This window comes from Misgurnus anguillicaudatus, chromosome 2, assembly GCF_027580225.2.
Source record: "Misgurnus anguillicaudatus chromosome 2, ASM2758022v2, whole genome shotgun sequence".
Lineage (NCBI taxonomy): Eukaryota > Metazoa > Chordata > Actinopteri > Cypriniformes > Cobitidae > Misgurnus > Misgurnus anguillicaudatus.
Window position 1 is genome coordinate 38,114,569 of NC_073338.2, and position 23,846 is coordinate 38,138,414.

Here is a 23,846-nt window from a genome sequence, read left to right on the forward strand (position 1 = left end):
TTTCATTGCTAGGCGGCTACCGTTACCATTTTTCAAAATGTGTTACAGTACCCTACCTTTAAGAATTACATTGTATAATTAAATATGTTTTGTTTAAGTCAAATATTAAAGGGATAGTTTGGCCAAAAATGATATTAAACCCATGATTTACTCACCCGAAGCCGTCCAAGATGCATATCTCCATCATTTTTCAGATGAAAACATTTTCAGTTATTTTAGAAAATGTTTTAGATCTTTCAGTTAATCAAATGTAAAGTTACAGGATCCACGTCTTTCAAGTCCCAAAAATGTGCATCCATCCTTTACAAAATAAATCCAAACGGGTCCACGATGATAAACAAAGGTCTTTTGTGGGTAATCCGCGCCGTTTTGTTGTAAAAATATCCACATTTAAAACTTTATAAATGAAAATAACTAGCTTCCGGTTATGCCACCATTTTTCAAGCTGAGAGCGTACGCAGTTTACGGAGGTTTCTTTGCTGCTGCTCTGTGCCCCGCCCTCCGCATTTGTCATACGTCACTAAGAAAAGTGCGTACACGCTGATACTCTCTCCTGAATACAGAGGAGTCGTGGCGGCTTTACCGGAAGCTAGTTATTTTCATCAAGTTTTAAATATGGATATTTCTACAACAACGCAGTGCGGATTATCCTTGGAGGACCTTTGTTTGTTATCCTGGAGCCGTTTGGATTTCTTTGGAGAGGGATGGATGCATGTTTTTTGGACTTGAAGGAGCTGGACCCCATAACTTTTCTAAAAAGTTTTCTAAAATAACTGAAAGTGTGTTAGTCTGAAAAATGATGGACATATGCATAGCTGACGGCTTCAGGGTGAGTAAATCATGTGTTTAATATCATTTTTTGCCGAACTATCTCTTTAAGTTTTAAAATGTTTTATGTCAAAATTTTATTGGGTGGGCCACGAAGGGATGCACCGGGAGGGCGCATGCCGAAGAAGTTTGAGAAGCAGTGATCTAGACAAACCAGTATAAACTTAGTATGCTGATCATTTCATCATGGACATGTACAACCCATCCCTTTCTCAAACATAGTGACCTCCTTCACTTGACCTTTCCACGCTTTCCGTTAATGTTGCTCTGAATTACAAAATATGCTATGACAAAACGGAGGCTATTATAAAAATGAAAGGTAGTAAAGCTTCTTGCAGACATAAAAAGAGACCTTTGGTTCCAGACAAAGAGAACAGCCTAAGGCAAAAAAATATAAGAGGTCAGTACGTGCGAGTGAATAGGTCAGCCGGGTCCCTTTTTGGTAAGCTGGGTCATGCCTGCCGCTTTCTGTAAAGCTACCCCGCGACCTCTCTCTCATTTTATTTCCACATCGGTCAGACGGTGCTCGCTTCTGTCTGCAGAGTCTCTCTCGCTCCTCTCTCTCCCCGGAGGGGTCTTACTTATGTGCCACGGTCCCGCTGAGCTTCAAAAACCCTCCGCTTTGGAAAGTCATTGATTCTTTAAAAGCCCCAAGACACTGTGTCCTTCAGAAAAAAGCGTAAAGGTACCAGGGTAAAGAGAAACTTTACCGAATTTTTCAGGCCTTGAGTGGGCCGTCTGCGTATGAGTTCGGCGGGCGATTAATATTTTGTCCTCACGCTGGCATAGACGGCATTATTCACTGTTGTTAGACCAATCAACACAAAGTGAATATTCACAAGCATTATTTTCCAGACCTAGTGGCGTGTGTGTGTTTGTGTGGGTTGGTGGGTGGCATGCTGCTCTGATTAAGCGTATGCAGATTGCTGCGAGTCTGTGTTTGTGTGTTTTTGCATCTCTAAGCTGCATTACGCTGCTATGATGGAAGAGGACTGTGCGCATTTAAATATTTAATGTGCTGGCAACAGATCCACATCTGTAATCTTTTGACAGTGACAGTGTTGTACAACCAACTGTCCTTTAAGTGACTGATGTTAAAGCGGCGTTCAAAACACTAGATTTTTTTTCAGAACACTAGTTGCTACGACGCTACACGGCTTTCCAACAGTGCCACCTAGTGGTGCGTCTGCACAAAATAATTTGGGGTTTGAGCTCCGTGGGTGACGTTTTCTTGCTGTTTCAAATTAATTTTCAGGATGCTGTGTTGTTCAGTAAAATCGTGTTTGGCTCTGAATTATACACTGGGCTGTGGACATGTTAGTATGGGGTTTTTGTGTTGTAAATGTCTGCTCTGTAAAATGGAATTTTGGCTCCAACTGGGAAAAATATGTTCAGATATTTTCGTATGTTTTTGCTTTAAACGTCATCCACCTGCTGTGCTGTCCAGACTGTGCTTGTGTTCTTATAGAGAGGAGAGACTGCCAAACAAGATTTTGAATTAAACCTGCTTTTGAGATTGTTGGGTTTAAGAAGAAGGGACACTGAAGAGAGAAGACGGTATATAGTGTGTTAGAGAGTGTGTGAATTGCTAGGATAATCCGGGCTTAACGTTTTGGCAGAGTCGTATTAAAATGAGGGAGAGAGAGAGCGTGCGCGAGAGAGAGAGGTGATTGTGGATCAGGTAAGAAAGACAATAATCTGCTATATGGCTTAATTTAAAGCTAAAATAGTTGACTGCGGATCAATTCTAAAGAAAGTCTAGGAAGTAGCACAAGATAGAAAAAGGGAGGGTTTTGTTATAAACAAGAATGTGAGAGAGAAAGGAGTGTGTAATGTAGGTGTCAGCACCAGACCTCTGCTTACTAGGAAGGGCACGGAGCGTGTGATGGAGTGATGTTGAAAGAGAGAGAGAACGAGAGAGAGAGAGAGAGTGATTGAGTACACAAGAGAGAGAGGGACGGGTGATGAGTGTGCGCTCACAGTGTAAGTGACATCTCTCCTCCTCAGACAGATTGTCTCTCTCTGCTTCTAATGGGATCCTGTTAGGAACCTTTTCTCTCCATTTATCCATCCTCCTCTCTTGGCTTCAATCTCTCTTGTCCTCTGCCTGGTCTATTTCTCTCACTCTCTCATTCTCGTTTTTTGCGCTTTTCTTGCATACAAATGTCCCTGTTGTGCTTTTATTTCAGTGTTTATGCCCTTCAACCGCCCCTCTACCTACTGAGTGATGTCTAATCTTTCTTTCATGACACAGGTGTTGACTTTTTAACAGAGTGTGCAATACTGTAAGGGTGGGCAATTGTATATGTAAGTGTATCAGTCAAATATCAAACCCAATGAGGCCTGGACCAGTTCCAGACTTTATAAGTCCCAAATCAAAACAGATACTTAGTACCCAGAACAAATTCAGACCTAGAAAGAACCAAACATCTTGAATCCTTCTATCAAGACCATTGCACCCAGAGTGAAACCAAATCCAGATCTCCTAAGTCCTAAATCAGGACCAATACTTAATACCCAGAGCAAAACCAGATTCGGTTTGACCCCAACCAATTGCAGACCTCCTGAGTCCAAAATCAAAACAGATACTTAGTACCCAGAACAAATCCAGACCTAGAAAGAACCAAACCAATGCCAAACCTCTTGACTCCTTGAATCAAGACCATTGTTCTCAGAGTGAAACCGAATCCTAAAACAATTCCAGACCTTTTAAGTGTTAAATCAGGACCAATACTTAATACCCAGAACAAAACCAGACTCGGTTTGACCGATACCAATTGCAGACCCCCTGAGTCCCAAATCAAGACCAATACTTAATACCCAGAGCAAAAACAGATCCAGTAAGACCCAAACCAATTCCAGACCTCCTAAGTCCTAAATCAGGACCAATACTTAATACCCAGAGCAAAACCAGACTCGGTTTGACCTAAACCAATTGCAGACCTCCTTAGTCCCAAATCATTACTGATACTTAATACCAAGATTAAAATACATCCAGCTTGACCCAAATCGATACCAAACAATTCGGAGTCCCAAAAAATATCAATGCTTAATACTCAAAGTGAACCCAGATCCAGTAAGACACAAACCAATTTAGCCCACAAAGTCCCAAATCAATACCAATACTTAATACTCAGAGAAAACCCAGACCCAGTAAGACCCTAACCAATACCAGACCTCCTGAGTCCCAAATCAGGACCAATACCTAATACCCAGAGCAAAACCAGACCCAGTGAGACCCAAACTAATACCGACCTCCTGAGTTCCAAATCAAGACCAATACTTAATACCCAGAGCAAAACCTGACTCTGTATGACCCAAACCAATTGCAGACCTCCTGAGTCACAAATCAAGACCAATATTTAATACCAAAAGAAAAATTACGCCCAGCTAGACCCAAATCAATACCAAACAATCCTGAATTCCAAATCAAGACCAATACTTAGTACCCAGAGCAAAACCAGATTCAGTAAGACCTAAACCAATTCCAGACCTCCAAAGTCCCAAATCAAAACCAATACTTAATACCCAGAGCAAGACCCAAACCAGTACCAGTCCTCTTGAGTCCTAAATCAGGACTTAACTTAATACCCAGAGTGAAACTAGACCCAGTGAGACCCAAACTAATACCGACCTCCTGATCTTCGAATAAAGACAAATTCTTAATACCCGGTGCAAAATCAGACTCGAAAACCCAAACCAGTCTCAGACCTCCAAACCTCCCAAATCAAAACAGATACTTAGTGCCCAGAACAAATCCGGACCTAGAAAGAACCAAACCAATACCATACAATCCTGAGTTTGAAAACAAGACCAATACTTGATACCCAGAGCAAAGCCAGATTCATCAAGGCCCAAACCAATACCAGACCTCCTAAGTACCAAAATCAGGACCAATACTGAGTACCAAAAGCAAAACCAGACTCAGTAAAACCCAGACCAATCCAAGACCCTCCTCATCCCAAATCAAAACCAATACTTAATAAACAGAGGGATAACAGAACCAAACAATTTCCAGACCTCCTAAGTCCCAAATGAAGACCAATACTTATTACCCAAGCAATATCCGCCAGCCTTATTAAGACGTTAACCATTAGCAGAAACTCCAAGATCTCAGTACTAGACCTCCTAAGAACCAGACAGCCTGTTGGTAAGGGTAAGAACTTTTTAAAGTAGACCAAGATTTTCATTTAAAACATTTGAAACCTAGATTAAGGCCAAATATTAAAACCAAGGTCACAAGATCAAGACACCTCTAGTATGTGGGCATCTTGGCAGGGACTGGAAGCATGTCAGTTAGACACAGGAAGTGGTACAGATACACAGTTGCCAGATGTCGTCCAGCCAGCCAGCAGTTGAATTTGGCTCATTTTAGCCTGTTCTTCAGTCTCCGCCACCAAACACTTTGAGTGCCCCACTGATGCAATCTCAGTCTGGTCTACATTAAAGAGTGTGTGAGACTGTGTGTGTATGAACACCTGTATGTGTATTATTGTAAGGCGCAGATGAACAGAGCTAATGACAAAAGTGACTCCTACCCACATGGTGCGGATCTCATAATGTGCCAGTCATTTTCGACTTATTCAGCCCCAGTCCAACTTCACTTGCCAAAACCAACCCATTACCTGCTCCTGCTGTGCCAGCGTCCTGCACAACCATTGACTAGTGCCAGATTTAGACCTCATGAGACCTCACAATACAATAAAAGCTGGGCTCTTCTCCTGCTATTACCTATTGCCAACTCATGAAAGAGCTTGATTGCATTTTAAGACGGTAACAATAAAAAAACTCAACAATTAAAGTGTGGCAGATTATACCATTCTTGGCATACCAAACAGTTCAGATATCACTTATTGTTAGAGCCTAGTGTGTGCCCACACTTGTAATGTTATTGCCTTCTTAGGATCAGTCATTCATGTTATCCTGATCATTCATATGCATAACGTTCAATTTTATGTGATGTATATTAATAGGTATGTTAATATGTTTGAGGTATTTTCAACATGCTGTGATGTTACTAGGCTCATGTTCAAACCGATGTCACACGTCTCTTTGTTTGTGCCGCAGGCGGTGGACTATGAGAGCCGTAGCTCCTACTCTTTCTCAGTGGAGGTTTTGAACCCCATTGTTGACCCTCGATTCCTGCGCCGTGGGCCTTTTAAAGACCGTGCCTCCATCAGAGTGGCTGTGTTGGATGCAGATGAGCCCCCTCGCTTCTCGAGGGCACGATACAGAATGGATGTGTCGGAGAACTGCCCGCCGGCATGCACGGTGGGGAGGGTCAGTGCTGTGGACCCAGACACGGGGCTCACAAACAATATCAGGTAGGTTACAGCCCTTTGATGCAGAGAATGCGGCTGCCGAAGAATACATTAAAGGGGGGTGTAAACCTACAGTATTTCATGCATTTTGACTTATCAACACTGTTTAAGAGTTGGATTCTTTATGCTAAACATAGGCAAAGTGTCAAAAAAGCAGTTGGACGCGTGACTGTGCCGAATGCGTTTTTTCGAACATTCAAAGATTCATACGTTACAATCTCGCTTTATTTCTTTTATGGGCAATTTCAGTGCAGAAAGTACAGTGGAAGTCCTTATATGGGCACTTCTAATATGGGTGTTGTTGTTGTTTGTGAGGAAAATGTAACCTTGGTCTGCTTCCTAAAGAACCCAGCCTTATGGAAACAATGGATATAGTTTGTTTATCTTGGGTAGCAGCAAAGTTGTGTGTGTGTGTGTGTGTGTGTGTGTGTGTGTGTTTGTTTAATGCTGTATTTAGTTGAAATGACCAGATCATGAGTCGCAGGCGGTAAGTGACACTGCATCAAATCTCTGTGTTTTATTTGCAATCGGTGCATAAGTGCATATAATGTAAACGACATGAACATGTAGTGATTCATACTGGAAGTTATTCAGAGATAGTAGGAAAATGTATTGTGTGTGTTGCTTGCATGTGACTCGCTCCTCCTGCGGTACGCCTCCAGGAGCTCGGGTTTATTCAGAATGAATCGGTACTATATTTAACAATGTGTTTCTAATTTGTGCTACATTTATGATCTGTGAAGTATAAAGGAAGAAAAAAGGCTAAAGTTATTAAATAAAGTTCCTATTAAGTGTTACTAAAAAATCGATGTTTTTGAAGTGGGGTTTTATTGACTGAGAAACTAAAAATAAATGCATGCAGACAGAAATATTGGCTGAAATGTAGTTGCACACAAGCATTGGCTGAACTGCTTAGTTAAATATCCATTTAAATTAAATGGAACTAATTAGATTTTATTAAGATTAAATTACTTATCAATACTTTCTAGTCCTGAATAAAATATAATATGTAAACTATATTTTTAATAAAAATGTTTCATAAGCTTGTTGCAAGGCATCCTTATATGTAAAGGATACATGTGATGCTGCATTAGACCCGTTAGCCATGTGCACTATATTAAAAATGTTTGGGACACCTGCCTTTATATGCACATGAGCCTGAATGACATCCCATTCTTAATCCATAAGGTTTAATGTGGAGTTGGCCACCCGTTGCAGCTATATCAGCTTCAACTCTTCTTGAAAGACTGTCTACAAGGTTTAGGAGTGTGTTTATGGGAATTTTTGACCATTCTTCTAAAAGCACATTTGTAAGGTCAGACACTAATGTTGGACCTCGCTCATAGTCTTCGTCCTAATTCATCCCAAAGATGTTGGGTTGAGGTCAGGACTCTGTGCAGGCCAGTCAAGTTCCTTTACACCAAACTCGCTCATCCATGTCTTTATTGAGCCACCCCAAACTGTTCCCACAAAGTTGGGAGCATGAAATTTTCCAAAATGTCTTGGTATGATGAAGTATTAAGAGTTCCTTTCAATGGAACATCTGAATTCAATGATTTGGAGGGGTGTATATTTTCGGAAAATAAATTATCAGGTCACATCATGGCACTGTTTTGCAAAATGAGTGCTAAAAGTACATATTTGACACCAAACTTATTTTTGTTGCACGTCTCACACATTGAAAATGCACGGTGAACCTATATATCAGAGTCATTTGCAGTAAAGGCTTTTATGATGCAACAGAGAAACTGATAATCCATCATTTGAAAAATACATCTGTTGTATTTGATGTAAGTTATACGTGCACTGAAAGAAACACAAACATATATTTACTGTTCTTCAGTTGCATTAGCAGTACAAAAGGTCATGGGTTCAATTCACACATGTGACCCTGAACCACAAAAGGGTCGTAAGGGTCAGCTTTTTGAAAAGGAGATTTATACATAATCTATAAACTGAATAAATAAGCTTTTATTTATTGATGTATGGTTAATAGTTGACCAAATACAACTATTTAAAAATCAGGAATTTGAGGGTGAAAAAAATCTAAATATTGAGAAAATCGCCTTTAAAGTTGTCTAAATAAAGTCCTTAGCAACACACATTAATAATGATAAATACTAGTGCTGGGCAAAGATTAATCGCGATTAATCGCATGCAAAATGAAGGTGATTTTTTTTGCGTAATATATGTGCGTGTGCTGTGTCTAATTGTTGTGTATATTTAGCCACACACACATTCATATATTCATTTCAGAATTGTTTTACTTATATATAATTTTTATTTTTTTTTTTTAATATAGAATATATAAAAATATAAATCAATATATATAAACATGTAAATGTTTCTTAAATACATACATGAATGTGTGTGTATTTATTTATACATAATAATTACACACAGCACATACTCATATATTATGCAAAAATCACTTTTATTTTGTATTAATTTTGATTAATCTTTGCCCAGCACTAAAAATACATTTTTGATGATATATCTATGGTAGGGAATTTATAACATATGTTCATGGAACATGATCTTTATCTAATAACCTAATGATTTTTTGCATTAAAAAAATTATACTTCTGACCCATACAATGTATTGTTGGCTATTTCTACAAATATACCTGTGCTATACCCGATGGGTTTTGTTGTCCAGGGTCACATAGGATCCAATGTATGGCTTTCAGTGCACTCCAAGTCACTCTGAATTCATGGCCGTAGCCCGCTATGAGGTCACAGAGGTCCGGATCTCGGTAAATGTTTCATATTAAAAAATAAAATTTGAAGTTCTCTGAATGACTATTTCGTTTTTTCAAAACGACTCATATTGTCAACCGCGTATATATTTAAGTATAGACAGTTTACTGTATAGTTTAGTGAAAATGATTGGAGATTGACTAAAGCTGTGAGGGAACGGGTGCAGAACTCGCAGTGTTGCCAGATCCTATTGTTAAAAATTTTACACATAGTGTTTTAGTAATTAATGTGACATTTTGGGATACTTATAAAGTAATGATTAAGTGTAGAAAAGTGTTAGCGATATCTATGATTTATTTCTGAAAGACAAGGTTTCAGCTTAAAAAGGAATATAAAAAAGGCTAAAGTTATTAAATAAAGTTCCTATTAAGTGTTACCAAAAAATCTATGTTTTTATAGTGGGGTTTTATTGACTGAGACTAAAAATAAACACATACAGACAGAAATATTGGCTGAAATGTTTATATACTTGCACACAAACATTGGCTGAACTGCTTAGTGAAATGGATCTAAATTAAATGGAACTAATTAGATTTTATTAAGCTGAAATTACTTATCAATACTTTCTAGTTCTGAATAAAATATGATCAAATGAAGTCCTTATAGCAACACACATTAATAATGATAATTTTTTATATATATATTTACGGTAGAAAATGAATAACATATGTTCATGGTTTTCTTAATATCCTAATGATTTAGCATTAAAAAAAATTATACCTTTGACCAATACAATGTATTGTTGCCTATTTCTACAAATATACCCGTGCTAGTTATGATGGGTTTTGTGGTCCAGGATCATATAGGATCCAATGTATAGCTTGGAGTGCACTCCAAGTCACTCTGGATTCATGGCCGTAGCCAGCTATGAGGTCATAGAGGTCCGGATCTCTGTAAATGTTTCATATTAAAAAATAAAATTTGAAGTTCTCTAAATGATTAATTCGTTTTTTCAAAACAACTCTCATTGTCATCTGCGTATATATTTAAGTAAGCTCAGTGTAGCCTAACGTTGTCATACTCAATTGTAGTCAGAATTTGAGTCTGATACCGCTTCATTGGACTGTGATATGGGGTGTGTTTCAACCGAACCAGGACAAAAAATGCCCCTGCTTTCAATTGGATAGACCTACAACCAATCAGAGCAACTGAGTGTGTGATGTTGAAATGGCGTCTGTCCTTTTGCAGTCTGATCTGAACTGCTGGTTATTTCGCTACAATAAGACTAACATTATGAATGTACTAAGTCTGAGTTAGCGAACGTCCATCGACACCTACTATGTTTACTACATTTAATTCATATCACGACATTGTGAGTTATTTACTAAGTCATACAGTCAGACTATCTCTTACCATTTGTAAGTTAAATGAACCTCATCCTCGGGCTTCCGACAAGGAGCTGACAACGATCGCTAGTTATATCCACGTTGTCGTGCATGCAGAGTTGCCCATTTTCATTGTGTCCCATCTTAGCAACCATTGGAGCCAGCTGATAAATTAAACATTTGCTGAATCCCATAGGAGGGACGACAAAAACATCTTTCCAATCAACAAATGCCTTGATCGCGTTTCTCTGTTCCTCTTTTAAAATCAATGCGCTGTCGATATTTTCTAGAACAGGGGTTTTAAAACCTGTCCTGGAGGACCACTAGTACTGCACAATTTGCATGTCTCCCTCATTAGACACATCTTGTTTAAATCTTCAGCTTATTAGAAGAGACTGCAAGACCTGAACTGGGTGTGTAAGGTAACTGAATGAGGTGTGTCACAAAAGGGAAACATGCAAAATGTGCAGTACTAGTGTTCCTCCAGGACAGGTTTGAAAATCCCTGTTCTAGAACAGACTCGATGGCAGAATCTTCATATCTCAATTCTTCAGCGGCAGCTGTCTTTGTTGTAAACGGATTCAACACAAGCGTTTTTTGGTGACGTGGTCGATTACATTACTGTCGATCATCTGTCCATCATCGTATGAAGCCCTCTCTGACAATTTGATTGGTTGGACCAGCTTTGGTTCGAGCATAGTTGCGCCACAACAAAGCGACACCAGACCGAACTTCCCGACCTGAAATGTTGTGGGCTGGGCTAAGTTTGGCTGGCACCCAAGCTAAGTTTAACTGTATAGTTTAGTGAAAATTATGGAGATTGACTCAAGCGTGCCAGATCCCATTGTTAAAAGTCCTCTAGTGTAGTGTTTTAGTAATTAATGTGACACTTTGGGATATTTATAAAGTAATGATTAAGTGTAGGTTAGTGTTAGCGATATCTATGCTTTATTTCTGAAAGACAAGGTTTGAACATACTTTGTTGTTTATGGCATATTATTTTTGTTTGCTTTTCGTACTAATATATCTGGCAACACTGGGTGACCAGCACCTAAACTTGACAGTTATCAAATAAGGCGCATAATTTAGCACGTGCTGGTTATTGCTGACAGGATACCACGTTCGTTAAGACAAAAACAGTACTTATCAACTTAGGAGTTAACCTTTAACAAAGTCATCCTGAAAACATTCATGGGAGCACTAAAAAAAGATTGTGTTCATATAATATTGCTTATTAAATTGCAATAATAATATTGTAAGCATTGATGCATGAAAAATAAATAAATAAATAATCCACTATAGTCAACAGTATTGGCCGTAGCCAGCTATGAGGTCACAGAGGTCTGGACCTCAGTAATTTTTTCATATAAAAATGCAATTTGAAGTTCTCTGAATGACTAATTAGTTTTTCAAAACGAATCCGCGCATATATAATTAAGTTTGGACAGTTTACTGTATAGTTTACTGTAAAATGACGAAGATTGGCTTAAGCTGCGACAGCGCGGGTACAAAATTTGCAGTGTTGCCAGATCCCATTGTTAAAAGTCCTCTTTAGTTTTAGTGTTTTAGCAATTAATGTGACATTTTGACATTATCTATAAAGTGATTGTTAGGTGTAGGTTAGTATTAGCAATTTCTCTGATTTATTTCTGAAATACAAGGTTTGGACAAACTTTGTTTTTAAGGCCAATTATTTTTGCTTGTTTTTTGTACTAATATCTGCCAACATGGAAACTGAAAGTTATCAAATAAGACGCATCATTCAGCGGGAGCAGGTTATTGCGGATACTACATTCGGTAAGATAAAAGCAGTAATCATCATAATTGTATCTGTAAGAGCATCAACAGTATCAACAACACTATCGAGAAACAGAAAATAACTCTGGTACAAAGATGTAGAAGAATTGGGTTTAAATAAAATATGTCAAACATGTTAAAACACGTAGCGTAAAACGGTAAAGCTAATCTCAACAAAACATAAGCATTAAGAATTCTGTTATTTCATTTAATTTAGAAGTAAACCTTTAACAAACTCATGCTGAAAACAATATGAGCACTAAACAAATTCTTGTTTAAAATCTTGTAACGTTTTTGTTATATATAATATTGCTTATTAAAATGATTACAAAAATAAACATTGCTGCATGAAAAAGTAATAAATAATCCATCAGTCCCAGTCCATCCCCCAAAACAGAGAGTGTGTACCCAAAGTGTAAAAAGGCTAAGACAGAATATATTAGATCCCAGGTAAAAATAAAGTATGCTTCAATGTACTTAAACCACTTAAATACTAGCAAGTACATTTGTAAGTTATGTAAAGTTATGCTACAAATATACTAATTAAAAGTAAAGTTCTACTTGAGCAGTACTTTAGTTTACCTGAAAAAGTAAGAATACCAGTACCAACTAGATTTTTCTTGAAATAAATGATGTCTCAAAATAACACTTAGATGTTCTTAACTTAATGTTAAGAAGTACCAAAAACAAATGTGATATATAAGCCACAAAATGAGTGCACGAAAATAGTACATTTACTAAGTGTACTTAAAAAGTGTATTTTATTAAGTGCACTTTTTTCACCTGGGATAGCATTTGTTAACTCTTAACACCCCACCCTGGACCTCGGTAATTTTCAAACCCTGGCTACGGCCATGAGTCCCAGTCCATCCTCCAAAACAGACAGACAGAGTGTACCAAAGTGTAAAATGGCAAAAAGGTTAAGACTACATTAGATCCAAGGTAAAAAATAAAGTATACTTGAATGTACTAAAACTACACTTAAATACTAGCAAGTACATTTGTAAGTTATATAAAGTTGTAAAGTTATTCTACAAATATACTAATTAAAAGTAAACTTTAGTACTTTACTTAGACTAAAAATCGATTTTAGTGCACAACACCCCACCCTGGACCTCACTAATTTTCAAACCCTGTCTACAGCCATGTCTGGATTATCTGCTAAATGTAATGTAAATGAATTCAGGTGATTTATGCAGGTTTGTAGCTGCACTTGGGTTCTGTTCTGTTAGATTAATTACCATTTGGATTTAAATGTGATCCCTCTTCTCATGTAAATTAGATTACATGACTGTCAAGTTATAACCCACTCCAGATATTAGTTTTATAATGTATAGCCATTATTAAATAAAAAATTCTGTGTAGTAACTGAGAAATGTTATAGAAACGTTGTGAGCGTTAAATCTCATTGCATGTCTGCTTTTACAGTACAGCTGTGATCTAGGATAGCTTTAGAAATTGCTCAAATTAAGGTTACTCTAATTTTGGTGCCTTTTGTTTGAAATTGTCTTTATATTAGGTGCTTCGTGATGCCTAACAACACTGTCTAGTTAGGCAGCTCATTAGGGCCTGGAAAAGCGCCATTATGTAACTGATTAACTATTGGTTGTATGGCTCTCTGTTCAACACTTGAATAATATCACAGACATGAGGGTAATTATGTTACAAAATGTATTTGGTGCTTTCCATATGGAAAAGCTCAATGATATTGATCATACTTCATCCCAATGGTCTGGGGTTGTTTCATTAGTGCCTAGTTAGGGCTTTGAGATTCTCATTTTGCATCTCATTTGTTTCTATTCAATAAGCTTTAAATGAGTGATTTTCTAATAACCAGGTCTTCATCTCCATATCAACTATATATTTTTTATTTCTCTGCCTTATGTCTCCCTCAGGTTCTCCATCGATCCTCAGTCGGACCCGGAGTCTCTGTTCCGCATCACCCCAGACACTGGGCTCATCACTACGGCGATCGAGCTGGACCGCGAGCATGAGCAGTGGCATAATATCACCATCATTGCCACACAAAGAGGTAAACATTTGCACAAAAACACTTAAAAACAGTCATGGGTTGACGTGATCATCAGTCAACATACAGCACAGTGCTGTTCATTAGGCCAACAATGCCTGGTGAAGTAATTCTGGTCAGACATGATGTAATATAGTAAGGCCTATGGTTAAGCACATATTGTACTGTTTATACTGACAAAATGAGCCTTGGTACTCTGGGTTTATGTAATGGTTTATAGATAAAGTTTCTTTATTTAAAATTAGTTTATTTATTTGGACTGGTTGATATATTGAACATATACAATATATTTGCAAAAAAAACCGTTTCTTTTAATACAAGGTTGTGTTGATTTTACTAATTGTTTTGAATTAGCTGTATGTTTGAAATTATGGACAACATTAATTTGACAAAAGGCCTACATTTGAATCCACTTATTATGTATGTGAAGGCTGAAACATACTGAGCCATTTTCTATCTACACTCACCTAAAGGATTATTAGGAACACCATACTAATACTGTGTTTGACCCCCTTTCGCCTTCAGAACTTCAGAATTCTAGGTGCTATTTCTAGGTGCTGAAAGCATTTTTAGACATGCTGGCCCATATTGATAGGATAGCATCTTGGAGTTGATGGAGATTTGTTAGTACGGTGAACTCATTGTCATGTTCAAGAAACCAATTTGAAATGATTCGAGCTTTGTGACATGGTCCATTATCCTGCTGGAAGTAGCCATCAGATGATGGGTACATGGTGGTCATAAAGGGATGGACATGGTCAGAAACAATGCTCAGGTAGACCGTGGCATTTAAGCGATGCCCAATTGGCACTAAGGGGCCTAAAGTGTGCCAAGAAAACATCCCCTACACCATTACACCACCACCACCAGCCTGACTCTACCATCTGAATGTCTCAACAGAAAGTGAGACTCATCAGACAAGGCAACATTTTTACAGTCTTCAACTGTCCAATTTTGGTGAGTTTGTGCGAATTGTAGCCTCTTTTTCCATATTTGTAGTGGAGATAAGTGATATGCGGTGGGGTCTTCTGCTGTTGTAGCCCATCCGCCTCAAGGTTGTGTGTGTTGTGGCTTCACAAATGCTTTGCTGCATACCTCGGTTATAACGAGTGGTAATTTCAGTCAAAGTTGCTCTTCTATCAGCTTGAATCAGTCGCCCCATTCTCCTCTGACCTTTACCATCAACAAGGCATTTTCACAGATTGCCACATACTGGATGTTTTTCACACCATTCTTTGTAAACCCTAGAAATTGTTGTGTGTGAAAATTCCAGTAACTGAGCAGATTGTGAAATACTCATACCGGCCCGTCTGGCACCAACAACCATGCCAAGCTCAAAATTGCTTAAAGGAGGAGTGCACAATGTTTGAAAAGGAGACGGGCCGACTACCAAAACTTACTTATAGCCAATCAGCAGTAAGGAGCGTGTCTACTAACCGACATCCTTGCCGGGTTGCGTATGTGTGGGGCGGGTCTTTTAAAAGAAGGTCCAGATTCTATTGGGGTAGGGGCGTGTTTGTTTAGGTGATTTCAAATATCAACATTGGCTTTCAAACATTGTGCATTCCGCCTTTAAATCATCTTTCTTTCCCATTCTGACATTCAGTTTGGAGTTCAGGAAACTGTCTTGACCAGGACTACACCCCTAAATGCAATGTAGCAACTGCCATGTGATTGGTTGATTAGATAATTGCATTAATGATAAACTGAACAGATTTTCCTAATAATCCTTTAGGTGAGTGTATATTGCCTGCCCTGAGTATAAATGTGACCCTGTCTACAGGCTAAAGGATTTGAGATTTGGAGCATCAAAGTTCGATTTCACTTATTGCTTTCCCAATAATTAGATTTTTTGATATGGCCGTACTCAATCAATATAAAGATATCAAAGTTATATTTTCCATCCATGGATTAAACATGGTTTAAACATGCAGTACATTGTCTCTGCAGCACTAGAGATTTTAGTTAAAGATCCGTGCTTTGGAAAGTAGGTCTATAAGGAGCTTCAGGGAGGCTGATGGCTATTGTAGGCAAGTCTTCTTCCCAATAATGGGAAGCAGTGGGCAGTAATCCACAACATCATGTTAGAGCTCTCTGTGTGTTTATGTGTATGGATGCAGTCCAACATTCGTGTGAAATCTGTCCAAACCACAGGCAGTGTGTGGGACTGCATTCTAACTAGAGAAGAAAGCATCAATTTCATTTCAGACTCGCACCAATCCATTAGGATTGTCTTGGGGTGCAATCTATACTGTACCGATATACTACGGTGAAAGCTATTTATTTGCCATGACATGCCATTACTTGAGAGTTTGAAAAGTGACCTGAAGCTCTGCCCATATACCTAGGGCCCTATCATACATCCGGCGCAATGCGCGACGCAAGTGTCTTTAGCTAGTTTCAACCCACCGCAATTATCATTTTCACGTTTATCTCCATGTTGTTTAAATAGCAAATGCGCCCAATTTTGCACCCATGTGCGTTCTTGTATGAAAACGAGGTGTGTTTAGGCACATTGTTGGAGCTTTGCTATTTTGAGGCAACTAAAATAGACTACGCCATTGACCAACTAAAACCTGGTCTAAAGTCTGAATTCAATGGCGCAATATTGTTTTTGTTATTTAAAGAGCGAGTTAGTAATATGTGCCTATAAGCGGGACAACAATGCGCATTTGCTTATCACGCACATGGATGCGCAGAATCACACAAACGTTTTTAAATATAAAAAAATTAAAGGATTAAAATGTAAAGATTATTATTGAGTCTTTTGTACATAAATAAGGACTGATTATGAGACGTTAAAAGGTGTAAAGAGCTGCTTCACCTGAAGCCTGGTAAGTAATTCAGTCCCTCCAGAAAAAACGCGATTGTGCGATCGCGCAATATATTGCATAATCAGCCAAAGTCCGCATATTTATGCGGGGCTGCATTTTTTCCAAAAACGACGCACTTTCGCCGCATTAATTACATATTTACGCGCACAAAATATGCGGGGCTTGCATGATTTCATAATCTCCGCATTTTCGTAGCAAAAAGTCACATATATATTAGCAGAAAGTTGAAAAATTTGCATTTACTTCCCAAAAGCGCAGCCGTGTCCTCTATTGCCATGGGAACGTTATGAAGTGACGTGATTATGTGACATGAACATCATTGCAGCTTTTGCAAGTTTCCGCAGTTTTTTGCAAGTTCCGCAATTTTCGCAAATTCCCGCAATTCCATCGCATAAATTGCATAAATATCCCGCATATTCCATTTCATTTTTTAAGAAAACATGCCACAAAATCGAGGATTTTTGCCCGCAACAATCACAAAAAAACTCCGTGTTTTTCTGGAAGGACTGGTAATTAATGTTTTGCTTTAAACAAATGTAAATATTGCATTTATTTTTAAATATATTTTTTAAAAGGTTCCCCCACGGATTTATTGTATATGATGACTTTGTACCTGTGGATTAAGTAATGCTTTTCAAAACACTCACAGTGCTGTCCAAGTGCTAAAACGTTTCAGCTCTCCACACGTTTGTAAATTCTTTATCTCTTGTTTGTTACAAGTAAAGTATTTTTAGAGTACATACACGTCACATGAAAGGAATTTTGCAGACATGGCTCGCTTCACAATTGAATCGCATGAATTCTGGCTAAAGCATGTTGCTAAACTATAAGCACAATACTTGTAGTGTAGCAACTAAACTATACATGTCAGAAGCAAATCAATACACAACAAGCAGTTTTTTATTTTAAGATAATAAATGTTAAATGGATTAGCAAGATAATAAATGTTAAATGGATTAGCGTCGAACAAAACATACATCATGTCTGACATATTTAATTTTCTTTTTTATTAACATTGTTGAAATGCATTTTGGGATTGGCTTCTCTGTACAGTGTAGATGTGATGTTACATTGCAATTCAGCCAAGACGAGGGTGCAACATAATTAAGTTAACTACCATTTAGTGTCAGAAGCGTATCTGATGCCTCTAAAGGCTGCCTACTGTATGTAGGCAGCTGAATATGTTTTTATGAAAATATTAACCTGTTAAAACAACGTTTGAATCCATGGTTGGCTTAACTAGACACAAGATGTGTTAATTTAACACATTCATTTTAAGAGTGTAGAATATGGACAAACCCAACTGTTGGATTCAAGTTCTGGGTTGTTTAAAATGATGGTTGGATCAATTTAAACCAGTGCTTCTCAATTATTTTCTGTCACGCCCCCCCTAGGAAGAGGTAAACATTTCGCGCCCCCCCCCCAACTCTCCGCCGCGACTGTAAATAGTATAATTTGCCTATAAAATTACACATCTGCAAAACATTGTATCCTTATTAACATTGAGAAAACACAAAAAGAAAACACAAAAAAAGAAATATCGATCAACTTACAACAAAGAATAACTTTATTAACATTGTTTTTTAGTCTGTAACAGAACATACTTAAAATGCATCAATTTGCCTGAAATAAAAAAATCAATCCTTATTTAAAGTATAATATTTTTTGACCATTTGATACTGAAAAATTAAATATAATCAATAAATAACACAAGCGGTTTAAAGCGTGATTGGGGTGTAATGTCTTTAAAAATCACTTCCTGAAAAAGTATTTTCCATGGGGTCTCGCCCCCCCCCTGGTGTCGCTTCGAGCCCCCCCTGGGGGTCCCGCCCCACTATTTGAGAAGCACTGATTTAAACTAATGGTTGGGTTTTTCTACATTTTACTCAACTATGGGTCGAAAAAATGCATAGATTTTTAGGGGACATTTTTTCCCAAACTGTGTGTGTGCGTGATTGCATAAATAAAGATACATTTGCGGTGGATACTGTATGTGAGCTTATAATTCTAAAGTCTTGAACAGCGCTGGTTAATTATATAATTATATTATATTTACTGTATATAAGTAAGGGCTAATGTATAGGCAGCAGGTTGTTATCGCAGAAATAAGCCCTGACAGTGTGATCAGGACCCGATGCGAAGCTTATTACACAGCTCTTTACCTCATAAGTAAGGTCATGAGCATTAAATATTGATTTGAAATATTTTAATTGCTCATTTTTAATGAATACTGATCTTCCGTAAAGCAAAACCAGTTTACTTTTGGTTTTAAGATTAGACATTCAGATGTTACGATTTCACTATTTGGTTTAATCATTTGTAAATTTAATGCCGTATAAGTTATTTATATTTATATTTAATTTTCTGTAATATTTAACTTTACCTGTCAATGATTTGCAACATCTGGGTTAACGTGTTATTTTCAGGGTTCCCACGGGTCCTTGAAATCCTTGAAAGTTTGTGAATCTGGGGAAAAAATTCAAGGCCCTGGGAAGTTTTTGAAAATATACATAGATACAGGTCATTGAAAGTGCTTGAATCTATTTTATGCAAGAAGTTTTCTGGGAAAAAATCCATATTGCCTGTTCAGTGTAGGATAATATCATCAAATTTCCAGCCTTTTAAGCACACGTGCTAAACTGTTTTGGTTTAAATGCTTATGTCTTCTGTATGCAAATGTTGATTCATACCAAAATGCTTTTTTCATAGTTGTCCCTGTAACGCTGTCTTTGGCAATATTTCAGATAGCGATTGGCTCCCGCGTCACCCTGTCTTTGTCGTTAAGCCTCACCATTGGTTGAATTTGATATACACATTCAGACGCACTTACTCCTAGAGGTGTCCCCAAAGTTTCACCGCAGTGACAAAGCGCGAGTTTCCTCAAAAGGGAACTATAACAATGTATATTTAAGCAATATCGCTCGAGTAGGAGTGTGATATAGCTCGATATCATCACGGCTGTGATTAGGCCAGAGGCACGAGGCCGTAGGCCAGTGCTTCTCAAATAGTGGGGCGGGACCCCCAGGGGGGGCTCGAAGCGACACCAGGGGGGGCGCGTGAGACCCTTGGGAAAAATACTTTTTCAGGAAGTGATTTTTTTGCACTGTCACTTAAAGACATTACACCCCAATCACGCTCATAAGCCGCTTGAGTTTTTTAAGATTATTTATTGATTATATTTAATTTAATTTTTCAGTATCAAATGGTCAAAAAATATGATACTTTACATAAGGATTGATTGAACAGGCAAATTGATGAATTTTAATTCTTTTCTGTTACAGACTAAAAAACAATGTTAATAAAGTTATTCTTTGTTGTAAGTTGATCGATATTTCTTTTTTTGTGTTTTCTTTAATGTTAATAAGGATACAATGTTTTGCAGATGTGTCATTTTATAGATAAATTATACTATTTACAGTCGCGGCGGAGAGTTGAAGGGGGCGCGAAATGTTTACTTCTTCCTAGGGGGGGCGTGACAGAAAATAATTGAGAAGCACTGCCGTAGGCAATCACAGCCGTGATGATATAGAGCTATATCACACGACTCCGAGAGCGATATTGCTTTTATACAACAGTTCGATGGCACACGTTTGAAAAACGAAAACTAGAAGAGTTATTTTAAAAGCCTCTTTGTTTGAGAACTACTTCTTCCGCCACGGATTTGAGGGCGGCCAGAATGACAGGTAAAACTTTCGGCTGCTTTGAAGCTCATAACAACTCAATGGACGGAAAAGCCGTTACTTTATATTACCGTTTCTTGGTCACAAAGTGTAGTTTTAAGATTAGTTCAGTCGAGAATGTATATGTATTATATTTAAATCTGCAGTCGATTAGTAAAGATAGCGCCTGTTTGAACGTTTGCTTAGTGAGATTCGGTACGAATGAGAACCAAAGCATGAGCGGACGTCAGTGTTCACTCTCTGGGCTACATCTCTGACAGGTATTCCCTGGCTCTCATGTTGGCCTTGTTTGTTTATGATCATCAAAATGAGATCAAATCAGCAGTATTTGGTGTCATGATCAAACTATTACTATTACTATTACTTATTTTTCGCGTTCTGATAAGAGATAATAGGTCCTGAAAAAAACGAGTGTTTATATTCCTCTTTCCAAGTGTTAATCGTCCACACGATGTGACAAGACATTTCTCCCATTAACTTTAACGTAACATCCAAGAGCGCTGATCTTTGACGGAATAATAACTTCCGATTGGGGATTCACAGACTGATTTATGAGCTAGTAAAATAATGAAACACACGGAGAGTGATTCAAAACAGGGCGTCTGCTTCTTCTTCTTCTTCTTTTCGTTTAATGGCTGCTCACTCCTTGGGAGTATTACTGCCACCTACTGTATACCTTGCGCATATGTGTAATGGATCAGGGCGTCTGTTTTTTTCCATTCAGAGATGAGCCTGCTTAGGACCTCCATTTACTAGGTGGCGGAATGATACGAAAGGTGAAGCGGTTACAGTGCCGTTATCAGCACAATATCGCATAGCTCTTAGCCAATCAGATTCGAGAACCAGAAAGAACTGTTGTATAATAAAAGGTAACACGATGTAACCTTGCTCTCACTTGAAATGTGTCCCCACATTTAGTCCTTGAATTTATGGGTATTGGACCTGGAAAGTCCTTGAAAGGACCTTGAATTTGAAGTTAATTAAGGTGTGGGAACTCTGTATTTGTGTTGAGTGGTTGTTGAAAAAAAACGAACCTTGAAATGACACGACTGGCCAATCAGAATCTAGCATTTTAGAGAGCCGTGTTATAAATATATGTATACACTGCAAAAAATGATTTTCAAGAAAAAAGAATTCTTAGTATTTTTGTCTTGTTTTCAATAAAAATATCTAAACATTCCTAAATTAAGATGCTTTTTCTTGATGAGCAAAACGACCCAAGAAAATAAGTCTAGTTTTTAGACCAAAAATATCAAATTTGTGCAAAAAAACAAGCAAAAAAATCTGCCAATTGGGTAAGCAAAAAAATCTTGAACATTTTTCTTAAACACTAAATTCAAGAAAGATTTGCTTACCCCATTGGCAGATTTTTTGCTTGTTTTATGCAAATAATTACTTAAATTTGACATTTTTGGTCTAAAAACAAGACTTATTTTCTTGGGTCGTTTTGCTCATCAAGAAAAAGCATCTTAATTTAAGAATTTTTAGATATTTATTTTCTTACCCCATTGACAGATTTTTTTGCTTGTTTTAGCACAAATTTACTTAAATTTTATATTTTTGGTCTAAAAACCAGGCTTTTTTTCTTAGGTAATTTTGCTCATCAAGAAAATGCATCTTGATTTTAGAAATTTTAGAAATTTGTACTGAAAACAAGACAAAATACTATGTAAGAAAGTCATTTTTGCAGTGCAGCTCCCACTTTTACATTTACCGTCTGAACAGGGCTTTAGTGTGTTTTGTACTTTCTTTTCTCTCTCAGATAATCCCAACCAGGTGTCCAGAGTGGTGGTCGCCATAGAAACACTGGACTTAAATGACAATGCTCCAGAGCTGGACAGGCAGTACAACACAGCCATGTGTGACTCCGCCTCCACCGGACAGGTGAGAGAACGAAGGGTTTATGAGATGCGCTAGTTGGCAACTCTTTAGGTTCTGGAGACTATTAAAGATATACCTGTCTTCATTCGTTACAAAACTGTACACGATGTGCACTAATGAGAGTCCTACCGTTAAGCGATGCAATTAAGTAATTGTCACAGATGAATTATGGGTGATTAATTACCTATCAAGACTCCGGCCCTTCAGACTCACTGACTAATGCTCTTTGTGTTTTTATGAGTTCGGTGCTGCATGCACTTTTTGGGGTGCAATCTCATTTCTTTGTGCACATCTGTGAATGTGTCCGTTTATACACACCGCTTGTTGATTGATTAGTTTTGCCTCTGCCCTGCAGCTGAATCACTGCTGTTCCCACTTAAAGGATTCTGCTCGCATCTTTATTTCCTCCATAGATATACTTTAAAATCTGCTCATCCTTTTCCGTCTGTCGACGTGCTTACGTTTCTCTCATTCTCTCATTTATTTTGAGCGCTTGTCTTTTCCAGGTTTATGTGTTTTTTGCCCGACTTATGTTTTCTATGTCATTCTTAATTAGGTGGTCCCCATCTGTTTATTGTGCATCGGTTCGTGTCTGTTTTTTACATCCACATCATTACAGTATGTTTTCTTTAACGGCTCAGCATGAAGTGTTTTAGGTGGGTGTGAAAGGTGCTCTGACAGTTCCTGGTTCGAGCTCTGCCATGATTGCATTTAATGGTAGATTGTGTCACTACACATACTGGCTGCAAGTTTAAATCCATGATGTAAATTCATGTTTTTAAAGTCATTACAAAAAAGAAGTTTCTGTCTGGACCTAACTATAAGCTGTCATGATTGTGCTGTTGAGTACTTAATACCAGGTTTTCATTGTGTGTTTCACTCTATAATGAGTGTACTGTAAAAATGACTACCTACATATTTCCTTACATTACTTAATATACTGTAGTTGCACTTACTCAGTGAGAAGGTTGAAACTGTAGCTTGGAGATCACCAAATGGAGGTGGGAAACACGGAAACGATCTGGTAGCCCTAATGGGAGTGGCTTCCTTCTATTGATGGAAAGACAGGACATGCCTAACCGAAAAAAATTCTTAGTATTTTTATGTTTTCAGTAAAAATATCTTAAAACAAATATAATTAAGATGCTTTTGCTTGATGAGCTAAACTCATCAAGCAAAAGAAAACCCAAGAAAATAAGTCTAGTTTTTAGACCAAAATATCAAATTGAATTAATTTTGTGCATAAAACAAGCAAAAAAAAATCTGCCAATGGTGTAAGCTAATTTTTCTTGATTTTTTTTTGGAATTTAGTGTTTAAGAAAATTTTTCAAGATTTTTTTTGCTTGCCCCATTGGCAAATTTTTTTGCTTGTTTTATGCACAGAATCACTT

At 37.7% G+C, this 23,846-nt stretch overlaps 1 protein-coding gene across 3 annotated transcripts in view; it reads left to right on the forward strand.

The window, feature by feature from the left end:
- Positions 1 to 23,846, forward strand: part of cdh24b (cadherin 24, type 2b) — a 228,856-nt gene that overhangs the window by 188,596 nt on the left and 16,414 nt on the right. For all 3 annotated transcript variants that reach the window (XM_055203093.2, XM_055203096.2, XM_055203095.2), the window contains 3 exons: positions 5,896 to 6,152; positions 13,927 to 14,063; positions 22,337 to 22,458. In XM_055203093.2, the coding sequence (XP_055059068.2) occupies positions 5,896 to 6,152; positions 13,927 to 14,063; positions 22,337 to 22,458 (516 nt within the window). The remainder of the gene's footprint in view (positions 1 to 5,895; positions 6,153 to 13,926; positions 14,064 to 22,336; positions 22,459 to 23,846) is intronic.